The sequence below is a fragment of the Sciurus carolinensis genome, chromosome 5, assembly GCF_902686445.1.
Source record: "Sciurus carolinensis chromosome 5, mSciCar1.2, whole genome shotgun sequence".
Lineage (NCBI taxonomy): Eukaryota > Metazoa > Chordata > Mammalia > Rodentia > Sciuridae > Sciurus > Sciurus carolinensis.
This window is the reverse complement of record NC_062217.1, coordinates 154,581,286-154,608,881: the sequence shown is the minus strand read 5'-3', so window position 1 is coordinate 154,608,881 and position 27,596 is coordinate 154,581,286. Positions and strand designations below refer to the sequence as shown.

General features: G+C 39.7%; 1 protein-coding gene across 6 annotated transcripts in view; it reads left to right on the top strand.

The window, feature by feature from the left end:
- Sorcs1 (sortilin related VPS10 domain containing receptor 1) overlaps nucleotides 1-20,808 on the top strand; it is a 470,846-nt gene extending 450,038 nt beyond the window's left edge. The window contains exons 24-27 of one of the 6 annotated variants that reach the window (XM_047552965.1): nucleotides 678-777; nucleotides 15,276-15,381; nucleotides 15,500-15,660; nucleotides 20,538-20,808. In XM_047552965.1, the coding sequence (XP_047408921.1) occupies nucleotides 678-777; nucleotides 15,276-15,381; nucleotides 15,500-15,660; nucleotides 20,538-20,617 (447 nt within the window). In that variant the 3' untranslated portion in view covers nucleotides 20,618-20,808. Of the gene's footprint in view, nucleotides 1-677; nucleotides 778-15,275; nucleotides 15,382-15,499; nucleotides 15,661-17,133 lie in introns of all 6 variants that reach the window. The other 5 variants (XM_047552966.1, XM_047552960.1, XM_047552963.1 and 2 more) reach the window with 5 other exon arrangements.
- The last annotated feature ends 6,788 nt before the right edge of the window (nucleotides 20,809-27,596 follow it).

Here is a 27,596-nt window from a genome sequence, read left to right as displayed (position 1 = left end):
TCAACCTTACCTCTTACCGTTTACCAAAACTAAGTTCTGTACCCCATGGTCAGGTTCAGTATTCCATGGCCCAGAATTCATGGTTCTGTCCAGTTCACATGCCAGCCAGAGGAGCAGTTCGGATCAGCTGTCCTATGGCTATGTCTTGTGTTGTGAATGCACTTTGTTTCAACTATACAGCTTATTATTTCAGCAGAATAATATTTACCATTCAGTAGTACTCACAAAGTACCTCTTCTGTGAAAGCCATAGAGTATGTTTTGGGGAAGGGAAGGCAAGAGAAGGGGAACGAAATCATATGAATCTTACCAGAATGTGTGACTTACACGTATCTACTTCTTTTAAGTCCTTATACGTAACAAATGCTTTCTGAGAAAACTGAGGGTGACTTCTTTAAGGTAATATAGGATAGCTTTAAGAGTAGAAGTGTTCTTATTTACTAATAGTTTGTCTTGTTTTGTAGTAATTAGGATGTAAAGTCTGGTCATACTTAAAAAATAGTTATATCCACATATTCCAGAATAAACTCAAAATCGTATAAGGCTTCCTTATACAATTTACAGGTATACATATATATATTGGGATATCTCAATAAAAACAGTAATATTTCTCAGCATTTTTATTCATGGTTAGTGCAACAATTTTGGTAGAACTAACGATAATGCTTCTTCTTCCAGATCTCAGAAGTATTGATCCATAAGCTCAATCAAAACTCAGTGCACTTTGAGCTGAAGCCTGGGGTCCAAGTTCTGGTCCATGCTGCTCATCTAACAGCAGGTCAGTTTCTGTGTTCCAGGATTCTGGCTAGTGGCCCGGTTAATGGGAAAGTCCATTTTGTGTTTCCGTCATACCAAGGCTACATGATGTCACTGCTATTCTTAAACTGGGCACCAATTCTTGGAAGTTTACTTTCTTGATGGTTCTGCCTCAGTGGGAATCAGTTAGGCAACAGGTGTAAGTCTTTCTTCAAAAACTGTCAGTGAATCACTTAGATACATCTCCTCACACGATAACATGCTTCATCTCAACGGAACTCTTGAAAATAACATTAATCTTATAAATAACCTTGTTTTTCTCTTCTTTTTACAAAACCCTATTTAAAAATAATTCACCTTAAAAATAATTTGCTTTCTTTAATGTGTGGCAGGCGAATTGCAGGGACTTAGAAGTCACATAGGGCCATAGTCAAGAAGGAAAACTCAAGTTGGTCATGACTTTGCAACGTACTTAATGTCATCGAGCTTTTGTCTCTTCTGTAAAAATTGGGGTAATCCTCCTTCTAAGGTTATGGAAAAATTTCAGTGATTAAACAAATAGTCCCAAGAACTTTATAAATATTATTGTGCATATTAATAAGAAATAAAAAGAACAATTTTTATCAATTACTTTTTTTTTTTTTTTTTTTACAGAGTACAGGGCTGCTCTTTCATGGACTATAAATACTAGTGGAAAATGATATGTGTACTTACAAAACTTATAATCTGGTTATGGCATGGGAAAGTTTGGTAGCAGTAGGGTGATGCAGTGGGACAAAGAGAATGGGTCATGGAGGTACCTTAATTGACTAAAGTGCATAAATATTTATATAAAGAAGTGAGAGAACATATTTAAGCACTTAAGTTCTATTTTATTTTACATTTTTGCAGCCAGGTCATTGTTTCAGTTTTGTTCTACTACTAACTTTGCAGACTGAGAAAATAAAACTAAAATTCTGTGTGCATCAGAATTGGTAACCACAGTATATCAATGGGATTGTGTGAGGATTGGGTTAATTTGGGTAATGCTTTCTGGTTTTTGGTTGTTAATAACCAAACCAAAGTTATGTGGGAAATTTAAAACAGAGATCAATTATATATGGTCAAAATGATGTAGGATATTTTATAGAAGAAGTGGTCTTTGGGAAGGATCTCAGAGGATGAATAGGACTGAATTCAAGAGATCATTCCAAACACCAAAGTACTAGGGAAAGAAAGCCACAAGGGCATTGCATTGAGAGTGTGGAATTAGTGAGGACAAAATTCTCGGAAGTCACTCTAGGTCTAGAGAAAGGCCAAGCAGGTTGGCTACTGACCTTCTTCCTCTTGGATTTTGTCTTTTTTATTTTTTAGAATTTCAAGGAAAATTGTGTTTTAAAAGTTTCTTTGCCTTAAGGAAATAAACATTTAGAAGTCATTGTTCATAGATATGTGATATGGAGGAGGGGTGTGCCACATGTCAGGGGGAGTACCTGTACTTACCTGAGTGGGCTCTGAGAAGCCATCCAGACCTTTGAAAAGAGGAGTGAAAGCTATTTAATTAAATTATCTATCCTGTTAAGAAGGTGGGCTGGACCTCATAATCTTCTCCTATGGTAAGTGGAGCTACTTCCTCCCTTTGAGTTTAGAGACTGAAAAACAACTGAGCCTATTGTTTCATATGGAACTCTGAAGCGATGTACCAACTAGTCCATCATTTGTGGTCTAAAATTTGTTTTATGGGCATACTCAGTTTCAGAATGCTGTCCTCAGTCTGTCTATTGTGCTGTGCACTGGCTTGATTTATAAGTAAACCCTCCTTTTACCATTTACTAGAACCTTCTCCTAAAAAAGGGATCATCCTATGTCCAGCTGTACAGGCAGCTAGTCCCATTTCTCCAATTCTTCAACTCTGGAGTCCACCAACATTTCATCCTTCTTCTTTCTCCCAAAGTTATCTTCCATAGTTTATTTTCTCTATTTGTCTTTCATTTAACTTACTATTTTATTACATGCTAAATATGACTCATATTATTTTAGGGAATTTGATATCTTCCATCTAATGCTAGTTTATAAAGGCTCCTGGGAACAAGTTGAAAAATAAGGATTAAAAAAGTTGAAAATTAACTGAGACTGTTTTGGCCAGTGGCTTGGCTGTGAAATTGATCCAGGAAGGACCTCCCAAAGCATCTGTGCACCCATATCTCCATGTGGAAAGTTCATTCCTGAAAATCATGAGGGATTCATCCCACTGGTATGAACTCCATGTGGCAGGAAATAATACACCAGAAAATTTTCTCTAATTCATGTCCATAGTTCATTCACAGGTGGGATTTGAGGAGCGGAATTTAGGCTCCTGGAAAAGATGGCTGGCAGAAGAGAGGTATGTTACTGAGAACCCAGAAAACCATATTGAGATTTGAATGAAAGCCCTCTGCAGCAGAGATGCGTAGGATGTAAATTTACAAAGATGAAGGAAAGAAAAATGCAGCTCCTGGAAAAAATGCAATCTTACACTGGTCCAATTTGGAGAGTAGGAAAATTCTTTGAGTTCCAACTATTTGGCTACTGGGGGTTCTTTCCTGTGAGATTTGCTAGTAGGGTCTTTGAGCAAATTCCAAACCTGGCGTCACTAAGCTTTCTGTCATGACTGACAGGCAACTGCTCTAGATGTAAACTTATATGCAGGTAATTAGCTCCAGTTTAAAGATTATAGGAAGAGAATGTCCAAAGCAGACAAAATGACTGAATCTTGCAAATTTTTGCTATATTGAGTTTGACCATGGTTTTCGTAGCAGTATTAGAATTGGTAGTATTCCCAGGTGTAGAATCACTATAGACTGGACTTCCAGATAGAAAAAAAAATAAGATTTGTGTCAAGATGGGTACTTTTCAACAATTATGATGAGGAAGCAAAATTTAAGAGGGATCAGCTTCTTGTTTGAGATTGATCCTAAGTTAGCCCTTGCTGATTTAGAAAAGCAATACAAAAACTGTTTGAACAGGTGTTAGACTCTGTCTACCAAAGGCAGTAGAGATAGTTCTCCTTTCACACATGGAAAGCCTGACACTTTGAATGAAGGATCTGTGGGATGAGATAATTGCCACAATTTCTTTTAAGTTGAAATGAACATATTCATATTTGGGTGGCTAGGAAGAGAAGCAGGAGGAAGTCTGAAGAAAAGGAGGAAGAGTAAGGAAAGAATTATCACCTCAACTTCCTTTCCCTTCTCATCTCCCCTGAAGGGAGGGGAAATGACTTTTTTTGTTTTGTTTTGTTTTGTTTTGTTTTAAGAAAAGGACCACTGTTTGCAACATTTCATGTCTCATAAGCAGGATTGCTAATACCTTCCCAGGGACCATTATACCATGCTGCTGCATTCCATTAATTGCTCAGCAGATGTTCTGCAGTCCTGTTTTAAAAATGTTCAAGCCAGAGTATGTTGCTGGTGAGAACAGCAATGCATAATTTGGTTTATCTCCAAGGAAAAAGAACTGTCTCCTTTCAGGAATTCACTAACCTTATTTTAGTTTTCAAATTCAGTTCCCTGTTTTCTTTCATGAGAATACAAGGTAAGCATTTGCAGATACCTGGAGGTCATTGGAGATTGGTTTTGCTGGTTTCCTCCTATATATTATATTTCAGAATCTATTAACTTTGGTATCTAAACTTATCTAAACTTGAATGCAGTCCTTATTTCGTTTTTAGTCATCCTGTGCTCCTTGGTTACCGTGTAATTCCTCTTGAAGGTCTAACTCCTCCTGACAGCTGTGTTTCAGAAATTCTCTTTGCAAAAGAGTTTGGAAATTGCGTGAGAACAAGGAGATGATGAGAAACATTGTATCAGTAAGTTCCAGGTGCATGGCCCGAGTGGCTCCCTTGGGCATTTCTGACTTCATGGCTGCTTGTGTCCATGTTTAGCAGACAAAGACTATGCCATTGCAGAATAACCAGGAGAGTTATGAAGGGAGTAAAAATCATCATCTGGTAATTGGACTGTAGGCACCAGTGTTTTGACTAAAATGCATCTTTGCTTATGCTATTCCTGACTGGAATATTTCTCCCCACTTCTTTGCCTTTCTTTATATCCCTTGTTCTACTTGTATTTTAAGACTCAGCTCAATGCCAATATTTGCATAGCCTCTTTCCAGAGAGCTTTGCCTAAATAACATCTTCCCCAGGTCTGACCAGACATGTAGTTTTAAATCTATATCTATCCGATGATAACGGTCACGACCAATTGTTTTCCATCCTCTTCGTCATTCCTGTGTAAATCCTGTGGGTACAGTTCCTTGTATCTTTATATTGTCCCCATCATTGTACCTAGCAGAGAACTTGTACCCATCAGGTTCTCAACAACAAATATGACTTTTGCTGCAATTAGATGTGTATAACGTATAACCTGGTAATGTGTGTAATGTATAACCTTGGCAATATATTCAAAATCTCATTCTTCTCAGTTAATCCTTAGATCCAACTTATTCAGTTGGGAATCATATTCCTTGTAATCAAACAACTGGTTTGTGGAGCCTTGCATAAATATCCAGTAAGCATCCAGGGGAAACCCAGCTCATTTTTTCCATAGTACATTTATTAAACTATTTATATGTGGCAAGCATTGGGATACGCAGGTTGAAGGAAAATTGAACCCATACTCCCTAGAATTTTGTGTCCCAGAACAAGAGGTGCAAGAGGGACTCTAAGAAGGACCAGCAGGAGGCTATTATTGAAAGAGACTTAATCAGAAGTGGAACTTATTGATCCTCATTCTACTACTGCGCTCCCCTACAGGAGTGTTTCCAATGTCAGAAATCAGTGTCACTTCATGAGAGAGCTCCACTCCAAGTCACACCTGTGATGACACCATCCTTACCTTACCAAACCATCCAGACCTTTTCCTCTTTATTTACAACATCTCCCTTACCTCCCCTCTCTCTCACTTATGCATTTACCCTGTCCTTCTTAATCATATTTATGTGTGTGTGTGTGCACATGTGTGTTTTGGTACTGCATACTGAACCCAGGACCACTCAACCATTGACCCACATCCCCAGACATTTTTTTGGATTTTATTTAAAAACAGGGTCTCACTGAGTTACTCAATGCCTTGCTAAATTGCTGAGGCTGGCTTTGAACTCACTATCCTCTTGCCTCTGGCTACTGAGCCACTGGGTTTACAGGCCTGCACAATACTTGAATCATATGTTTTAAGAGCAATGAAGTCATTTTAAGGAGAGTTTTTCCAGTGATTCTGGAAGACTCTGATTCAAACCATTTGATTTCTATAGGTATTTGTGGAAGAACAAACCCAAGCCATTTAGAAAATATCCCGTGAAATGCCAAAAGTTGTTTCATTGCTTCCGGTAACTTCAGATTTATCATATTCTTCATATGACTCTAGGCAATTGTTACCATTTTGCCATTATTACTTTAAACCTATGATTTCTCAGCAGTCATGAGATAAATTAGGACCCTCATTCCACTCCATACTGGCTAGACCTGAAGCACCAATGCTAATCCATGAGCATTTACTAATTGCAAATAAAAACAATAAAAATATTACATACAGAAGGTTTAGTAGGGATGAACCTTTAGGTTGAATGGAAGTTCACCAAAAGGAAAGGCTATATGAACAAAGTTGCATTAACAACTGGTTCATGTGTCAAATTATGCATTGTTTGATGTGTTTCAGAGCATCTAAGCATGTACTATCAAATATTAATATTGGTATGTTTACTGTAAGTAAATTATGATCAAGGGGAAAATTATAAAAATTCAAGGTAAACATATATGCCAGCATTTCATAAACTTCATTGACCCTCATCCATATGTACTAGTGAGGAAGATCTCATTAGTGTAGGTTTGAGATATTAAAATATGATAAACATGGGAAAAGGAAAAGAAGTAGAAAAAATGATTTTTTAAAAATAATTAGTTTGAGTAATAGTCTAGAATCCTTTCTCTTTATAACATAGATGTTTTCAACCCCAAGATGGTAATTTATTTGATGGCATTGAGGATCTAGAAGGAGAAGCCTCTTTCTTGGTTGTCAAAGAAGGTAAGTTTGGTGGTTTATGTTAGGTTTGATGTCATAAAGCACATAAGTGAAATACCCCTTCAAGAAGCTGGAAATAAGAGCTTGAAAACAGGTGAGAAGACCAGGACCTGAATATACATTCAACTATGAGTTTAAATTTTCTACCGCCTACCAGATTCTCAGGTGAGGGGAATCTGCTGACAGGTAGTAAATTAAAACCCTCATTTGCTAGTACAAATCTTTCAAGTGTCGTCAAACTGTAATCTTTGTTCTTATGGGCGGTCATGTTCATGCATAAATTTAGTCCTTATATTTGACTGGGGTCAGGGACATTGGGAAGTGGCATAAAAATGTGTTGATTCTTCTATGGTAGAACAGATAAGAGGTCTGCATGAGAATAAAGAGACAGCAAGAAAGGGGGTCACACTGATATTTTATCTAAGTATGCAAAAGTCTAACTAGAATAATCCATACTAAACTGCAAACAGTACCTTTTCAGGGATTATTGGCATATCACAAGGATTGTTTATTGGGCAAATGTACTAAAAATCTGGGTGGTGATACTCCTGCACAGAGGGACAAGAAGGGACAGGGCTAACTGATTTCTTCTAACCACTTAGAATAAGTGAAATCCTCTTCTATGGTTGGAAAAGCTGTTTCTAACCCAGGGTAGGCGATCTCTGTTGTAAATCATTTATTCTCAAAGCAGAGCACGTTTCAGTAAACTTAAGAAGCTTTGTGAAAATAAGAGAATTTTCAGACCTCACTGCACACAGTAAAGAATCCCAGGGATTCCCAAGGGATGCTATCCAGGAACTGCATTTTTTTAAGCAAGTTTCCCAAATGATTCTTATACAGCCATCCCTTTTACCAGCCTCAACAACCCATGTTGGCAAGCATTCCACAGACAAAACTCCATCTTCCAAACAAGGGAAGGTGTAGGACCATCTCCAGAAATACATCTGATTTATAAGTAGAATATCCACTCAGAAATAAGAAGGGCCGGTAATATTAAGTATAGGAGAAAATTATTAATACACATTAAAATCTAATTTCCTGGTGTCGTTGGAGACAATGTAATTGGCAGAATAGGTAGATGACGGGGAGAAAAATGAAGCATGCCTCCAAATCTGGGATATGCTCTATCCATAATCTAGAGAAATAGCAAAGGCCAGCCAAGTGCTGTGACTGTAAAGCTGTTGAAAAATGATTAAAACGTGAGCAAGAATCTTAATGGCAGATATAATTGAATAACCGTGAGCTTTATGAGAGTTAAATAAATGATATTATCTAGATGCTATTCATGTGCTAGCATGAGCAGAAAATGATACATCCACATCTCACTGTATCCATGCACATACCTCAGAATCCGGATGCTGTCCTATCCTTACCTTTCCAGATGGGTCTTCTCCAAGATTAAAAAAAGAGGATGAAAAGTTAATATTTCTCAAAGGAAGAGCCTCAAATCTCAGGTTAAATAAAATTTTATATTAAAAAATGTCACCCCCTTGCCTCCTGTCTATCAGTTACCTCGTTTAAGCAGCTACATTTAGGATAACTGTCCTTTGTCAAGGGTATATGTGGGTTTTGTAATAAAACCGTTATCTTGTGTTATCTTGGCTTCCATGGTTTTGCTGACTGGTTTAATTTCTTTTGTGGGTGTAATAAAAAGATATTATCACAGAGATATTAGAGAATTAATATTTCCAGGCTTCAGTTGCTGCCACCAGACATGTTATGAGTAAGGGTTGCGAGTATGCAGCTCCAAATTTCAACCTAGGCTGTGAAACTCATGAATTCTGCCCTCTGGCTTCATAATGAGAAAGATACAGCCCAATATTAGTCAAGAAGCTTTGGACACTACAACATAACCTAAGCCACATCGTTACAGATGCACATGTCAAATGGTTGTGGTGGAGTTCTGAAATGTAAAGTGAAGTAAATTGTTGCCATAACATTTTTCCATTTAGGAATAGAATTAGTACTAATGAAACTTCCACAGCCAATAAATTTCTCTGGTCTTTTTAGTCTCTGGTTGCCTTATTATCTACACAGTTATCACTTATAGGTCTCTTGTGAGTAAATTAAGAGTGATAGTATTTGTCCTTCATTTTGTTTTTCCTAAAATTAATTTTTTCCTCTTCAAATAATTAAGTAGTTTCACAGATACACAGAAACTGACTTTTGAAAATTATTTACTCATTGTGGTGTTACGATGAGTACTCACAGGAGCTGAGAGATCTAAATAGCTCCCTTACCCCAAGGTGATGAAATGAATGTGATGCTTTCCTAAATCTATCAAGATAGGCAATGAAACTATTCTTCAACTTCTAATAGATTCTTTATCAGCTTTTTTTTTCCTTCTTTATAATTATCCGAGCTCATAAAAGGACTGAAATAGCCTCAAGGGTAACTGGCCTAAGTAAACCAGGCCTGAAGAGGCGCCTGGAAATTGTTGGTCTGGGGAAAAAAGTGAGAAAACACATAAAATATAGAGAAGAATTCAGAACCTAGGTCCAGCTACCCTTTAGACACTACCATGTTTCTTACACCTTAAGTGATCAGGACTGTCCTGGATTATACCTATTTGTCAGTATAAGCTTTAGTAGCACATTCTTTTAAAGTGTTCTCTTTTAGGAAACCCTTTAAGATTGGCTTATTTTTACCCTTACCAAGTCCTTTCCAAGAATTGGATAATGTAGAACCCAAAGGTGAGACTTGCTAGTTGGATTTTAAGTGATTGAAAGAAAATGGTAAGGAGAGGAGGTAGGCTGTTGCTATGTAACAAGTCACCTAGAAGTTCAGCAGCTTAACAACAAGCTTTTATTGTTACTTCTGAGTCTGCAGATCAGCTGGGTGGTTCTTTTGGTCTTGTCTGTCAACATTTAGGGAGTGCTTATGATCTTGGCCTGCACTGCCCCACATGTGGGAGGGTGGCTGGATACCGACTGCTCTAGATTGGCATTGGTTGGCATGACTCAACTGTCCTCTATGCAGCCTCTCATCCTTCAGGACAACTGTTCTGAGTTTGCATGCCACAGCAGTGTTCCCAGAGGGACAGAGAGCAGAAGGACACAGCTTTTCAAACACATGACGAGCACACCATCACTGCTGTTGTCTCCCGTTGCCAAATGCATGTTGTAATGGTAGCCCAGACTCGCAGGGTGAAAGAAGCAGATCTCACCTCTTGGTGGGAGAAGCCACAAACTCATTGTACAAGACCTGGATACAGAGAGTGGTAGAGAATTGCACCAGCAATGTAGTCAGTGCCCATGAGGGTGACAACTCACTTAGAGCAGACTTGAAATGTTTTTAGATAATTTAGAAAACTCTGAGAGCCATAATCATATACAACTACTAATAGCAACAAGAAGAAACTTTGGTTTTTGTTTTGTTTTATGTTAGTGACCCAGAAAATATAAAAGTCAGGCATGCCCTAGGCTAGATAATTTCATGAATGATGAGACTCAATCTATTATGCAAAATAGTCATATATATATATATATATATATACACATATGTATATGTATACATAGATATATGGATATTGGAGACTCACAAAGACCATATTAGTCCATTTTGCATAACTGTAATGAGATACCTGAGAATGGATGACTATATAGTCAAGAAGTTTATTAAACTCACAGTTCTGGAGGTTCAAGGCACACATCTGGTTATAGCTTTCTTGCTGGTACAGCATGGAAGTGAACAGGGAGCACATGTGTATATCTATATTCTTTGATCCCTCTCTCTCTTCTTATAAATCCATTAGTATTCACTTACAGGAGTTTCATTCTAATAATCTTATCTACTGCTAATCACCAATTAAAGGACTCACCTCTAACCACCATTTTAAGTTCCCACCCTCTTAATGCCTCACAATGGGGATTAAATTTAACACATATACCTCTGTGGGGCACAGTCAAACTATAACCAAATCATACCATTTAAGACAAATGTAGGAAGTTCATTGGTCAAATGAGCATGAGTCTTTATGCCCATTTTGCACAATAGCACTGTGCTATTACCATACCATCTTAATTATCTAAAATAGGTTCCAGACCACAAGGATTTTCATACTGGAGGCTGATAATTCAAGTTGGACTTGGGCGTGCTTTGGAAAAAAGAAAATCAAGCTAAGGTGAATTAACTTGCTTTTGTAACTTCTTGACAGCATCAGTTCTTGGATTAGAAATGTAGTTAAAGCTGAGAGTTTCAGGGTCATAGTGCAGGTGGAAGTTCTCTAAGATGGTGCCGTTAATAGAACAAGAGTGAACACAAGATAGCCACCATGTGTTTTGCCTGACTTCGCTGGTTTATGCTACTATGCCTTTGTTTTCAAAACTTGAAAATCAACCAAGCATAGGGCAAAGCTGCAGTATGGGGGACAGTGGTTCTCAGGGTGAGGCATTCCCTAGCAAGTTCTCTGTGGGACACTGGTCTGAGGAGTTTGTGAAAAACTGTAGTAATGGTAAATGAGTTCCTCTTCTGTAGGACTGCAAACCTTTAATACCCTGATGTGCATCATGAATCTTCAGAAGGGGTATGCCATTTCCCAAAATTACTTCACTCTGGAATTCTTTCAGGACTGTTTTTCTACAGAATATACTTTCAGAAATATGATAGTAATAATAACAGTGTAAAAATTTTGGGCATATCCCATGTGCCAGAGACTGTGACAGTGTTTTATAAATTCCATCTCCTTTCATTCTCACAACTTACTACACCAAACATGATTTTTATCTCCATTTTGCAAATGAGGAAACTGAGTGTAAGTTTAAGTCCCTTAGTCTACAAGTGGCAGAACCAGGATCAGATTCCAAAATGGGACCCTATCAGTAACTTAACTCCAAACACAAATTTCTGAGTTTACTCTCAGATGTACAGCTGTGACCATATATGTAAATCATTTTTCACAAAAGGTATGTTTATTACTGTAAGCATTCCTATTATGATAATCAACCCAGATCCTTACAAAGAGAATACAATAATTCAAAGCATTGCTAAGATCCTCATAGGATTTTTCAAATGGCGGGTGCCAGCATCGAGGCCTAGAAATGTTGAGTCACTTGGAGCGCTGCTTGTATCCCTGTTTTGCTCTGTTCACTTATAATGGAAAAAAACTGCTCAGCACTTTTCTCCCACCCATCTACCTTGTTTAGGCTGCAATTGAAGAGGGATTAATTTATGCTAATTCCACACAACAAGCCAAAGCCCATTTATCAGTACTGTCCATTCCTCAGCAAAACACACAGAAATGCACCTAAGTATTGGGCAAACTAAGATTCGCAGCCGCTGTTGTGGGTAGCAGTCAACCCGTTTATATTCAGGCACAGATCAGCAAGCAGAAGCCACCCAGGGGACACAGAGAGCAGTGGCACTCACTCAGTCTCTCTCCGCTGCTGTCCGCTGCTCCGGCTGGCTGCCTCTGAGAAGTAACGAAGTGATGGAGAGGGAGTGGAGGGCATGAGTTTGGGAACTGGGGAGAGGAAAGCTTATTTTTCCACACAGATGTGCTAATTACCTAACAGTGTTAACACTGCTGCTTTAAGAACAATTTGAGTGTGAATGGTTTAGGATTAAAAGATTTAACCTTGTGATGGGAAGCAAGATGGGAGGAGGAAGGTAAAGATGGGCAATGAAGCTCGTGTGTGTGTGTGTGCACGCGCGCATGTATGTAGCTACTTATGTGTGTTTGCTCTTGTGTTAGTGAGAACATAGCCAAGGAATTTCCTCTCTCAGTTTTCCATTTATTTCCATGCCATCGCTTCAAGCAAGCTGTGTCTTCTTGGTTGCACCAAGAAGCTATGGCGACAGCTCACTTCTAGGCTTAGAAATTTAACTACTCCTGACCCTAACCATCTCTAGGCCTTCATTTACTCCCTGACAGATGAAGGGTTTGCATTAGGAAATTACCTTACAAATATCTTTTTTTAAAATGTGATGATGGTATTGTGATAATGAAAAGAGAGAGATTTTATCTTTTAGTGTGGCAGATGATGAAATTGTATGATATCTGAGAGCTTCTTCAAAATAATCAGGTGGTTGGGATTGTGGGGATTAGATGGGAATGGAAAGAAAATAAGATTGGCGATCAACTGATGGCTGTTGAGACTTAAATGAAGAGTACATGAGGATTAATTTCTCTATTCTCTCTTTCTCTCTCTCTCTTCACATACACACACACACAAACACACACACACACACACACACCACATTAATCTGTACATATACATGCCATCGAAGTTTCAAAGTATATGATCTAGGATTCTAACTGCTCCTTTAAAAACAATATTTTAGCTTGTTGCTTGCTATTTCTTCCTGTGCTATACAGTCTTAATCCTAATGCCCAGATTAAGGAATATCTTTTAAAATTTCTAATTATCTCCCACCAGGGTGAATATATAGCAAGTGTGTGTGCATGTGTCCGTGATTCAAGTCTTCGTTCTCCAGTTACTAGTTCCAAGTCTTTGGAGTGACAGTAACCAAGGAGAACTTCACTGTTCTTATCTGTATAATGTGGATCACGGTCCCCATTTCATTTGTGAAAATAAGTAGGGATAATGTCCATAATAAATGGCAGGTGTTTTCTTCCCTGCTGATATCCCACCAACTGCAGTGCTCATTCCGAAGTGTTTCTGGACTTGGCTGATCGCACTGAGACTTTATTTTCTTATTACAAATGGAAAGCAAATTTTCCTTGAGTGTTCCACAACAGTGGGGCTGTACCCGTCTTCTCACATACACTGACACAGCTGCTTGACTTACACACCTGTTTGACCCACAGGTAGAGAAAAGAGCAGAGGGCTTCCTTATATTCAGTGAGCCAATTCTACTAAACTTACTAATCCCATTTTCTGAGAAAGAAGAAGACTTGGCTTTCATTTTACAGTGAACTGTGTGGTTACGTGAAATATGCTTTCTAGTGGTGGCCACTGAGTGGCAGGGATGTAATCTTATGAAAACCAAACAGAGTAGAAACAACTGAGGGTCTGGTCTGAGACCATTAATATTGCAGTCACTTATTCTTGAACGTTTTTACCTTGATGACCAGAATGTAGCCCTCTCGGCTCTCAACAGAGACAAGCCACAGAAAATGGTGCTTAAAGGTCACCTGCATTTCTGGGCATCAGACTCTGCTTAAATTGATGGAAGGTAAAGGTCAGTATCCTGGCTTCCACGGGGTTCACGTGGATCATTGCTTAGGCTGGAGCTGGGCCAGATTTGCAAACTGTCAGTTCTTGAGAGGGTAGAAATTAATTGCAAACAAAGTCATTACAAGTACAACAGGTTTGACCCTGAGGTGCAAGAAGATTTTGAGTTCAGGAGAGATGTTTTCCAGCACTGTACTCTAAGGGGAAACTCGGGGAGACTGGTGCATGCAGAAGCTTTGTTATATCTGGGAGGAGAAATCACTGCTTTTGAAGGGAAGGAACTTGCTGTTAGGACTTCAGGAAGTTGTAGAGCCATCTGGATGGCATACTTCTTCCCCAGCATCACAGTGACTGCCCTTGTGAAATATTCACTTAGCCATCAACTCCCTGTCGTGCGCAAAAATATAACACGTGCTGTCACTTTTCCAGTTTTGTTCCTTACAACTGATGGGAAAGGAGCAAAATAGATTGGATAATTCACAAAAATATTCCCACTGGTGGTTTTACTGGTTATCTGCTATGCTTAGTGGGAAAAACTTGCATGTAGAGTATGGGAAATTTAATAACAATTAGCATTCTATTACTATAAATATGGATGGTCCCTGACTTACACTGGTTGGACTTAGGAGATTTATCCAAAAAACCATTCAGTTTTTTACTTTCAGTACAGTATTCAGTAAGTGACATGAGATAGGCTTTTGTTTGATGATTTCTTTTTTCCCTACTGTAAGCTAATGTAAGTGTTCTGAGCAAGTTTAAGGTAAGCTGGGCTAAGCTGTGATGTTTGGTAGGTTCAATGTATAAAATGCATTTTGACTTGTGATATTTTCAAGTTACAATGAGTTCATCAGGATATTACCCCAACCGTAGTAACTTGAGGAGCATGTGTATTGATTAGTAATAACAATAATAAGAGTAGCAGCCTTAGAAATAAAAGCAAAACTTACAGAGGTTCTTAATAATTAGGTACATTAACTCATTTAATCTTTGTGACCACAAAGGAATGGACCATCAGTCTCCTCTAACCACAGAGGCATTAAGGTGGACTAACTTGCCCAGGATATAACAGCGGCAGGTGGGAGAGGAAGGCTGGAATCCCAGCAGTTTGGCTTCAGGGTATTTGCTCTTCCTTGCGCCACTGCAGCACTTGGACACCCCAACTGGAGCATTCTGGGGACTGGGACAGGCTCAGATGCACACACCTATCAGCCTTACGATGTGCACCTTATATGTTCATCCTGTGTGGCTTTCTGGGACTCACCAAGCCTGTGTGGGAACTGCGTGAGTCTCTCATGGAGTCTCACCTGCCTGAGTTTCTGCTCATGACCATGCCTTGTTTCCTCCCCCAGCCCCACTGGTGGACCTCACTCCAACCCACAGTGGTTCCGCCATGTTGATGCTGCTCTCGGTGGTGTTTGTGGGGCTGGCCGTGTTCGTCATCTACAAGTTTAAAAGGTGCGTGTCCCTCCACCCATGTCTCCCCTACCTCTTCCCTCTGACAGGTTCAGAAGCACATGTGGCAGTGTGGTGCTTCTCCCTTGCACAGCAGTGATGGTTTCTGTTAATGTTTTAGGAAGATCCCGGGGATTAATGTTTATGCCCAGATGCAGAATGAAAAAGAACAAGAGATGATCAGTCCAGTCAGTCACACTGAAAACAGGCCCAATATCCCTCAGACTGAACTAAGGAGGCCTGGCCTGCTTAGAGATGAGAAGGTGGAATCACAGCTCGTAGGTAAATGATTCCCAGTAGCTGTCAGTTGTTCAGCCTGAGTAACCAATAGCTGACTCTCCTCCCTCTAACTGCTTTCTGGCTTCATATAATCACTTCCTTCTGTTCTAACATCCCTGAGAGAAACAGCTAAGATGCCTCTTTCTTGCTTCTATTTAGTATCCCCCCTCATTAATTAATTTCCCCTTTTGCAAAAACCCTCCCTAAAACGCTGGGCTTCATATGTTTATGAGCAAAGAACAGATGTTGGCCCTAACAATAGACAAGAATGGGAGGCCCCAGAGGCTGGGGATGGTGAACTGGAGGACTGGGAAGGGTTTGGAGGACAGGATGTGTAAGACCAGAACCCAACATGGCAGCTCAACTCTGGACAACCCTGTGGAAGCAAAGGGCTCCAGAGTACTACTAAAGAAGGGACATACTGATAGTGGCCAGTCTGAACATCAGAGATTTGTTTTTAATCTAGCAGTTGTCTAGAAACTGTCCCCCAGGAAACATGGTTTCTGAGAACTTGAGAACAAGAAGCACAAAATTTGGGAGTGAGGATCCTGAGAGAGCCCAACTGCAGGATTAGACTATTGCAGAGCAGATCAGCAAATGCCTCTTTTTTTTTTTTTTTTTTTTTCAACTGTCTCTTATAGTCCTTAAAATGGACTTCATATTTCATATTTCAATAACCTCTCTCTGCCTGTGAAGTAAGCATGGGAGACCAATAGGCAGGTCTCAGTTGCTAAGTCCTACTATTTATTGCAGAAGAACTTTCCCAGGAAGTTAGACAAATCCATGGAGCCACCATTGCTGATCCATTTCTCTCCTTGGCTCCTCCTTGGCCTCAGGAGTTGAAGCTGTAAATGTTCACATCTAGATCCTGCACTGCTGACCTTGAAGGATAAATTATTACACAAGTTTTCACACTTCACTCTAATGTCATAATGCCAAACTACCCAGAAGGCCTTAACGTAAAAATTTTAATCTGTTATTTGGGGGATAAAATGAGCATGTAAGCAGAAACAGAACCCTCACTACATGGGGCAGGTCTGTGGAGACATTCAGGGGAAACTGAAGTGCAATGACTGGCCCATATCATAGGTAATAGTGACAACTGCAGCCACATGTGGTATCCAGTTTTCACCGTGCATTTTCTTTTACGGGGTGTGGGGAGACAAGGTAATAAATGCATATGGCTTTGGGTTAAGAAGGGAAAAGTCTTTTCTGTCTGCAAGTCCAGAAAAGCATCCCCCCAACCCCCCAACCCCACCCTCCGTCTGTTCCCTTGCAAAGCTTCTAAGACACTGCCTTTTGGGGTTATTTGGTTTTCAGTCCCATTTGCAAGGATGTGAAGCACAGTGGCTGCTTACTGTATTAAAGTAGCAATTCCTCCTTCTCCAGGAACATCTCACAACACATTGCAAATTCTCTGACACCTTTCCATTTCCAGTGTCATTAAATGAGTAAGTGTTACACGTTTTCTCTTAGGAGAGTAGCTTTACCCTCCCCTCCCTCCCCTTCTACTCAACCTGGTGACTCATCTCTCCGATTGCAAAGAGCAAGACACGCCACTCCACCTTCAACGCCAAAGCGGGGATCTGCTGGGTCACAATTTGCAATTTAAGGAAAACCCCCAAAGGCTACAGGCGACCTGCTGATCAGGAAAGAATTTCGCTCTTGTCCAGCGCATCATCCTTCATGACCACTAACTTTGTGTTTCTTTTCTTTCCTCTGTTGTTCTGTTTCCTATTTTGCCAGGAAGTATTTCCATAGTTGCTGAGAATCAAAGCACAAAAGAAATCCCTACCTATGTAAATGTTTGAATGGAGGACGCCAGTAAAAAAAAAAAAAACAAAAAAAAAAAACCAAAAAACAAACAAACAAAAATCAAAACAAAAAATAAAATAAAAACAATCAAAATCCAAACAAATAAAAACAAAACACTCACTGCACCGGGACTTTTAATTCTTCTGACACAGACAACAAGGGTTTTTAGCTTTAAGCCTGTGCATGTGGACAATACCTTGAGGACATGTTTGGAGGGGCAGTGTACAGGTGCTCTATTTTAATGGAAAACACTCCCCTCCCCTTTTCTTCTTCTCTTTTTTCTGATCGGTCGTGTTTGTAGAAAATTCATAACATATATAGGCCAAGGAAACCTGCATGTATTTTTGGAAACATTCTTGGCTCTAGATTTAACAGCTATTTTAGCACTCCTGGCTGAGGGGTGGATTAGCCATCCCAGGCCTTTTCATAAGACACAAAGACATGCACAGGAGTTTGAAACCCTGAGCTGTTTCTCTGTTCCACTGTCCTTACTGTCCTTTCCCCTTCTAAGTTAGCATTGGTAGCTCTGTTGGTCAGCAGTGGTCACAAAGGCTGCTTTCTCTCCATTCTCTGTGGCCACAGGGACAAAGATGCAAGCTGAAGATCGTGCGTGCAGGTACAATAGGAAAGGAAGGGAGACAGGGACGCAAAGCATGTCAGAGACGGACCTTTGTTTCTTGTTCAACTTTTCTCCTTGCAGCTTTCCCTACTCCTGCCCCAACTGATGTAGAAGATGGGATTTTTTCTAGTTGTTACCCTTTGTCTTGCCTTCCCATTTGTCCGCCACTCATGTGTGCCCATGATCTGTCGATGTCTTTGAATTTCTTCCTTTCAATCCCCAAGTAATCTTTCAACTGTTCCTACTTTTCTTCCCAAACATGTTGCAAGATTTTGGACATGACCCCTGATGTCTCCTATATACTGGCCCAGGCTCTGCCAACCCTGACCCCACCACTTGCGAGTCTTGGCTCTCTGTCTGTTTTGTATGCTCCCAAGCATGCCAGCTTCTGTGCACACTGCTCAGGCTGCATCCTGCCCAGCAGGGTTCAGTTTCATGTACCCTTTGTCTCTTCCTCCAGAACCTGTCTTTTTCAAATATCCTTGCCTTTTCCCACCTGGAAACATGTAATGTGAAAGAGTTGATATATGCAAAGCAGTCAAACCTGGCCATATTCTTTGGAAAAGAAAGTTCACAGCTGAATAGTGGTGTTGTCGCACATTAACAGACATCTCATGTGGTCAGATTCTGGAAGATTCTTGTGAGAAATGTGTAGAACATGTGACTGTATTGCAGGGTAATGTCTTCCTGTGATAGTTGCTGTTACCATATACTTCCTTTCTCACAGGAGAATACGAAATATTTGTGAAATAAAAACTGATTTTAACCAGAAGGAGAAACAGGTTAATGGACTTAATGTTTGAGAATGTCAAAATGTCTGAGAAAATAGGTCTTATCTTACATTAGGATGAGATTTTGATTATTTAGGGTGATCCTGGTGATTTCACATGTGCTCTCTGATCTCTGAGTATCACGGTATCAGTAATGGAAAGATAAGTCAGTATGTAGGGGAGGAGTTACCCCACTCCAGCAAAGCAAAAGAAATCCTCACAATCCTTAGATCCTCAAACCATGAAGAAATTCCCGTTTATCCAAGGGGGATCATGATAGAAGGACCAGAGAAAGAAGGGAACAAAAGTCCATCCACTACTGGAGCCCCTTCAGTATTGGACTGGACAAAGCCCACTTGAAGGGCAGGAGAAATCAATTCTGATAAACCACCCAGAGAACCTAGTCTCCTTCTTGGCTGTGTCCCCAAGCCAACAACAGGGTATCACAGGGGACCTGGTGATAATGAAGATATCCTAAAGATCCTGATGCTCCCTGCCCTAATGTTGCTCAGGCAGGGGAAGAGTAGCAAAACTGCTGCCAGAAATTAACCATGCAGAAGGTTTTATGTTTGAGGAGGCCCCATGTGAATCTGGGCAATGGGTTGGGCCTGGGGTAACCACCTCTTTGTAAAACTCAATTGATTCCCAACCTGCCAGGCTTCCTAACTCATAGAAAACATCCTCATTGATTCTCTTCAGTTGGAGCCTCCCAAATTTCATCTGGAAGACAAAGTGTTTAGAAACCAAAAGAGGCTCACACACACCAGCACAGGGAGTCCTCAGAGTTGCAGTTCAATTCATTTTAATTAGAAAATTGTGAAAAAAGGGTATAATTCTCTTAATGTAGCACAGTGCCTTGCCTAGAGTAGTATTGTGAAAATTATTTGTCAATGAAATAAATGAGTGGAGAGACATAGGGAAGAAGGGGCTGTCAGTCCCAATTTACAATAGAGGCAGACATGAGATGCCTGACATTTTGGAGAGTGACCAGAGGTGGCCAGCTATAGATTCAGCATCTCCAGCGTCCTCATGTGCCTCTCCTCAAAGCTCCCTCCCACCTGTAGGTGATTAGTGAGGCAAGGTACTTACTGCTCAGAGGGGACCTCATTGTTCCTGTGACTGTGGCTAGTGGTTCTCAAAGTGTGGGACTCGGGCTGTCAGTATCAGCATCACCCTGACTTGTTAGAAATGCCAATTCTGGGTCTGTACCCCTGAGCTACTGAGTCAGAAACTCTAGGGGATGAATAGTGTTGCTCTCTATTTCTGAAGGGGAGTGGTCCCAGCAATCAGTTTTGACAAGCCATCACGGTGATCATGATGCATGCTCAAGTTTGAGAACCACCAATACAGGCCATTCCAGCTCAAGCCCAAAGACAAGGCAGTGATGTCAGCCTACAAATGGGAGGGACCCAAGTGCCTACCTACTCGCTAATAGCAGATGCAAACACAATGAGGAGTTTGGTGGGCTTAAGGCCAGAGGAGTATGGGGAGGGATGTGTGTGGAAGGTGAGATTCAGGGCAAGCTAAAAATAGAACACTGCAACATTTTCTAAAACCCCAGAAGACAAACTGTGCATGCTGTACCCTGAACTACCCAACCAACATTTTCTCCTTTGCCTTATTCCTAATTGAATCCACTGTCCAAAATGCAGAGGTTCGCTTTGCTTGTTTTTCAGAAGTTCCAAACAGCAACTTTGAGAGCAATGGGGTGCTTGGCAGCTGTTCTGTGTTTTCCAGGATTCCAACTGAGCATTGAAATCCCTCATTTGCCAACTTATTTTTATAGGAAGCCAATTTAAAAAAAAAAATGAAAGTTTTCTTATAGTATTGGAACTACTTCTAATTTTAAAATGACTTTTTTGATGTATTTTTTGTTAAATACTATGTAGTGTAATGTATAATTGCTCTTGTTTATTGCTTTTACAATCATATTTATTAAACAGATAATGTCTCTAAAGCCTTTGTCTCAGATATTTATTTTTATCCCCAAACTCGGTATTCAGTCAAAAAGTGATGCATTTCCAAGATTTCATAAAGGCTAATTACAAGGCAATACTGTTAAACACCACAAGCTCAAGGTTTTCTTGTTTTGTTTTTATTAACAAAGTAGAATACATCTTCCAATCTAAATTGTGCCTGCATTTCAGTTGATTGTATAATACCTGTCACTTAATTAAATTGCATTATTTCCTTTCACTGGTTACTTTGAAATGAATAACATGATCATTGTTATCAGTTCAAAATTACAAATTAACAGGGAGTAAACTCATTCAAATTTGTTCATAACCTTGTAGTTACTGAAGGACCAAACTACATGTAATGAACTGAGACTTGGAAGAATTGCTAGTGGCTCAGATGGTAGAAAGAAAATAGCTTTGGACCTGGAATAGAAGACAGGAGTTCCCTTCTGTCTCTACCAGCTGTGTGACCTTGAGCAAATCACTTTAACACACAGAAGATTCACTGCCTCCATGTGTATAATTTGGAGGAAGAAGACCCCTTAAATTTCTGGTGTTCTGAGTGGGTGAGTCATTCCCAAGAATTCCAAACAGATGATTCAAAGTTAGTGGAAAATAAAGAAGTGGACCGCATCTGCTCTCTTTGGGCACCATTTGTTCCTTACATTAGGTCAAAACATTGTGCAGGCACAAAACCTTCCTCAACATTCCCGAATCCTACCAGAGTCAGAATGTTCTTGTGTCTTTAGTGCTGTCTCAGCATGCATGGGAATTTCCTCATTTTTAAAATTTTTTTAACGTTGCCTTTAGTTTAGTTTAGTTTTGTTTTCCTTTCCCACAGACTAACTCCTCTCACCCTGCATGGCTCTTCAGACCACTCTGTGCCCCACCAAAAGCAGTCTCTCTCCTGTGTCAGTCAGGGGTTAGCAAGGCAAATAGAGAGCCTTGCCTAGATATTTCACACAGAGGTGATTTAAAACAGGGAATTTGTTATTTGAAAAATGGAAGAGCTGAGATGGCAGTTAGGAGCAGAGAAGGCCATGATGAGATTAACCTAATGAGGAAGTCTCTAATTTCCCTGGTCTGGAAATACCAGGCATGATGAGCTCCCTGGAGCCAGTTCTGACAGATGGAAGCCAAAGTCACAGAGGACGTGTCTGGCAGGAGCTGGAGCAGGGCAGCCATGGCTAGTCAAGGAGTGGAGAGGGTAAAAAGCAGCTTTTCACTCTGGTCCTCTCCTTCCTGGGCCATCCACCTCACTGCCCAAACCTGGCCAAAAGCCAACAGGCAATGGGGCCTGGGAAATGTCATTTACTGAACTAGCAGAGCAAGTGGGGGTGGGAAGTGGATTGGTGAGAACACTGGCCAGTGACTGGCAGACTCCCTTCAAATCCAGCCTGCGTGGAGTCTGCAACTCTCTCTCAGCCCAAAGGCAGTCTTCACAGGGAGGAGCTCCTTGTTCTGTGTTTTTTCCCCACATATTTAGAACTTGGCATTATGTTGATGGGTAGCATGTTATTGCTTTCTTTTTAAATTTTATGCTAATTCAGAAAAGGATCATTTTTCTTTCATTTTTTTTTTTTTTAATTTCATTCCTTCAGCATTCAGCTCTGGACATTGCCATTAGGGGGCACTAGATAAATGTTTGATGAAACTCAACCCTTGATTTTCAGCTTAGCGCTGTGAGTAAGTCCATTTTATTTAGCCACGATCTTGGAGGTGGCATCGCGGGTCAAACCTAACCCAGCTTGCACCTCTAATTACATGTCCAATTGCTGTTTGTCAAGAACCAACACCTCCTGCCCTTCCTCTCTGTTACCATGCAAGCTGCAGGATTCAGTGAGCTATTCTTAGACATTAATTTAAGTGAAATAATTGCACTTTAGAAAAGAGGGGGGAAATTGGCTAGAAAGTGGAATAAAAATCAAAGGTCCAAGTTTGATTTCTAGATTGTTATATAATTTGTTTACCTAGTTCCTGAGGAGTTAATAGGATTTTGAGAATGCATGTTTGGCTGATGCTTGCATGGTGGGGGAAATCCCAAAATAATTCCAGATGAACACCTGCAAGGAAATGGCTATTATACGGTTAGTGTTAAATACATGAAAAGGATTCTGTGGTTTACAGGATACAGATATTTATTGATCTGTATGTGGCGGACACTGCTAGAGGTGGAGATGACACAACTGCCAACAAAGCAGATAAAATATCTGCCTTCGGGAAGCACATACTTTAACAGAAACCATGGACAAATGATGTGATTTGATATAGCATACACAACATGCTCATACATATAATTTCATGATATACAAAACATGATAAGCAGCAGAGTGATTGGGGTTCAGGATGGCCGTGCGGGAGATTTGGACCTCAGAAGCACAAATGTCTCCATGTTAAGGGCCAACCTGTCTCCCATCTAAACAAGGAACAAGACCAGCAATCTGGAGACCTGTGCATAGTCCGAGTGTGTTTAAAGTCAACCTTAAAGCCACCTGACCCAGAAAAAACAATTTTGAATCTGAACAAAATCAGAAATGCTTGTGAGTTTGAAGGAAAATTCTCTCATGTTACATATGCAGAGGGTTTCCCCCAGAGGATTGTAATACATAATCTGTTGTCCTATGATATGATGTGACATGGTGTTCTGGAAAAATCACCTCACTATGCAAAAAGGGCACAAGTGAAATACCACAAAGCCTAGGAACACAAAACCTCTTTCATATCTCAGGGTAAGTGTGTCCCTGGACACATTGAAAAGAGGTACAAGCCTAATTAAAATGGTAGCTGTTTTACATACATGAAATGGTTAAGAAATACACATGCAGGAAACACTTGAAGAAGATGTGCAGTTTGCTTGTGAGAGTGGTCATTCGAATGCTTGCAGCTTATAAGTTGTTGTGGAATGATGCACAGAAAGTTACCTGAAATTAGACAAGAGTTTGTAACACTAAATGTGGTCAGTGTGGGAAAAAGGGCATTTGGTCAAAATTGTAGGGTGTGTGTATTATATGTATTTTTACATAACTAGTATTTTCATCAGCTTTTTTACTGTGGTGACCTAAAGATCAGACAACTAGAGGAGGATGTTTGTTTTGGGACTTAAGAGGTCTCAGTCCATAGATGACTGACTCCATTCCTCAGGGTCTGGAATGAGTCTGAACATCATGGCAGAAGGGCGTGGTGGAGGAAATTAACTCAGAACATGATGATCACGAAGCAGAGAGAGAGAGAGAGAGAGACTAAACTCAGCTCACCCAATATCTACCCCAAAGGCAAGCGCCCAGGGACCCACCTCCTCCAGCCACACCCTACCAGCCTATAATCACCACTCAGTTAATCCCTATCAGGGGATTAATTCACTGATTGGGTTAAGGCTCTCATAATCCAATCATTTCACCTGTAACCCTTCTTGCATTGTCTCGCAAATGAGCTGTTGGGGGACACCTCATAATCCAAACCATAGCAGCTGGTTTCATCTGGGTGGGGTTCTGCATTCACCTGGTATTGCTCAACCATGCCGTCATTCACAAGCACACACAACACTTGAATTATCTTCAAACTCTTCTCTAATACATCAGTTATGTTAGAACAAATTTACATATTCAAAAAATACTTCATAGCAGAGCAAACTAATGCAGAGTATAGTTGAAAAGTAATTTGGATATACTACAGAAGGAAGAACTCCTGCTTGACAGCAGAGGGAAAAGAAGAAATCATGCCATTCCCATTGTATTCCTCTTGGCCTCCACTTGAGGTCTTTGGTGTGGGACCAGCAGCCCTATGCACCTCTAGAGACCTGGGAGCGAGTGTACAGTTCCCACCTCCCCAGCAGTTCATATTGGGGAACTTTATTCTGGTTCCATAGAATGTCAAACTGTAGTCAGAACTCCTATTTAATGAAGAAGATTGTGTGAAAAACAAATTTATATGGTGTTCAATAAGAAATAAACAGCCAGGATGGTTACTAAAAACTGTAATCCCAGGGACTCAGGAGGCTGCAACAGGAGAATAGCAAGTTGGAGGACAGCCTCATCAACTTAGTGAGACCCTCAATAACTTAGTGAGACCCTGTCTCAAAGTAAAAAATGAAAAGGTCCGAGGGTGTACCTCACTGGTAAAGTAGCCCTGGGTTCAATCCCCAGTAGCAGAAAACAAAAAACAAAAAACAAGAAAAGAAAAGAAAAACAGAAGGCAACTGTGAAATGTTTAAAGTTAAGCATAAGTTTCTAGATGATAATAAAATCACTACATGAATCATACGAACATTATTCTACCAATTCCATATATGCTTATGTATGTACGATCATAAAATCTTGCACCTGTAAGTATTAATAACAATTTGTGGATGCATAAAAATTCAATAAGTAGTATGCACAAACTAAGTAGGTAACTAGAAATGCATTTATATATGATATACATATACACATATATATGCATATATACCCATAACAGAAAGTTTCTATTAAAGTTCTTTTCTAAGGAATATTTAATGGCATAGGACAACTATTTGATGTTAAGAACCAAATTTAAAGTCTTATATAGTAAGGTAAATTTTTTCAGAAAATATAGAACTAAGGTACAGCTCAGGGGTAGAGCACTTGCCTAGAGTGTGCAAGGTCCTGGGTTCCATCCCCAGTACTGAAAATAAAATGTATATGTATGGACATATAAGGACTGAAAGATTAAAAATTAGTAACACTGGTTATTTCTAATTATAAATGGAATGTTTTAATTCTTTTCATTATTTTTTGGTATACTTTCTAAGATTTTCTAAAAAGAACATCATTGCATGCTTGGAAAAAACTGCTAAATAAAATTTACAAGAAATATATTATGAAGTTAGTATAAGGTTATATTTTCTCTTTAAATTGTATAATTATTTATAAACAAAATATGAAGTTTATACAAAAATTCATTATTGCCAACAGCAGATACTTAAATTCCTTTAATAAATCAAAACAGCTTTCTAGATAAAAAGATAATTTTATCTCATTTTTGTCAATTTAAATTCATATTGAGATGAAAATATTATTTTGCTCTTGTGGCACCTGCAACTTAATTCATGAATTTTCAAATGTTTAACATTTTTAAACTGTAAGTTTGCTATCCATGGGCATATTAATTATTTACATGTATATATTCACACAGAGATCCATATATGTATATGAGTAATACAATTTTTCAGCATAAAAGTAATGGTGGAAAGAGACAGACATCATTACCCTATGTACATGTATGATTACACAAATGGCATGAATCTACATCATGCACAACCATAGAAACAAAATGATGTACCCCATTTGTGTACAATGAATCAAAATGCAGTCTGTAAAAATAAAAAATTTAAAAATAAGTTACTTGAACCAACAACTCCTTTCCCATTCATCCTCTACACGTGATTCTTTAAAGAGGACTATAAAATGTACATGCTAGAAAAAAAAATAAGGTTAATATGTATATATGCATATTTGTGCATGCTTTAGATATATGCACATGCACACAGAAGTAAATTTAGATTTAAACAAATAAGTAACAGTAGTTAATTATGCACCATAAACATACAAAAGATGTGCTATTGAAGGTTCTAGACCAATTGCATAGATTGTATGTTAACTATTGGAAGATTTTGTTTTTCTTTGGTCTGCAATGGACTGAGGTGGGAGGGGAGATGTATACAGAAAAGTGCTTCCCAGGAGAGAAGGTATGGAAGCTGCTGGAGAATGGACCCTCTCCACTTGAACTACTGTACCATCTTTTTAACTACCTCATCAGGAGCTCATCACTTCCCTTACCACCTGTTAGCCACAAGAAGGATGATAACCTGGTTTAGTAATAACACCAACACACATTAACTCTCACACTTGCTCACACACACACACACACACACACACAAAGGGCACTTGCTCTCACACACACACACACACACAAAGGGCACTTGCTCACACACACACACACACACACAAAGGGCACTTACTCACACACACACACACACACACAAAGGGCACATGCTCTCACACACACACACACACACACACAAAGGGCACTTGCTCACACACACACACACACACAGGGCACATGCTCTCTCACACACACACACACAAAGGGCACTTGCTCTCACACACACACACACACACAAAGGGCACTTGCTCACACACACACACACACACACACACACACACAAAGGGCTGGGACTGGTGTAGCTAAGTGTTTGTTGAAGTACTGAGGACAGGAAGTTCCCATGGGTCACAGCCAGGAGGCGATGCTGACAGTCAAGATATAAGTCAACTGAATTAACAGTGGAAAGGCCAGATCCAAACACAGGTGAGTATCTATGACCACCAGGTCTGAAGGACCAAAGGCTACCAAGATTGTAATTCCCAAGCTAAGAGTTAAGACTTATATGAACATAAAATATATAAATAAACTAAAAGTGTAGTGAAGAATGAGGAAGTCATGCATGGAAAACATTCATGATAATGGCCATAGGAGAGCAGCTACAATTATTTTAACATCATGTGTCACTGTTCACTCATTACCTTACTTAATCCGCACAAGTTTCCTAGGAAGGAAAGTTTCCCTTCTTTTACATTCGATGAAGGTAGAGCTCAGAGAACTGAAAAGACTCACTGGTGATCACAGTCACAAAACTCAGAAACCCCACTGGATTTGTTCCTTATCAAAGCTCAGTTGTGTGCTGGATTAAATGAGAGAGAGAGCCGTGGACTGTTTTCCAAAGTCCTCAGTGTGCTACATTTTAGATGGCTCAAAGGCAGACAC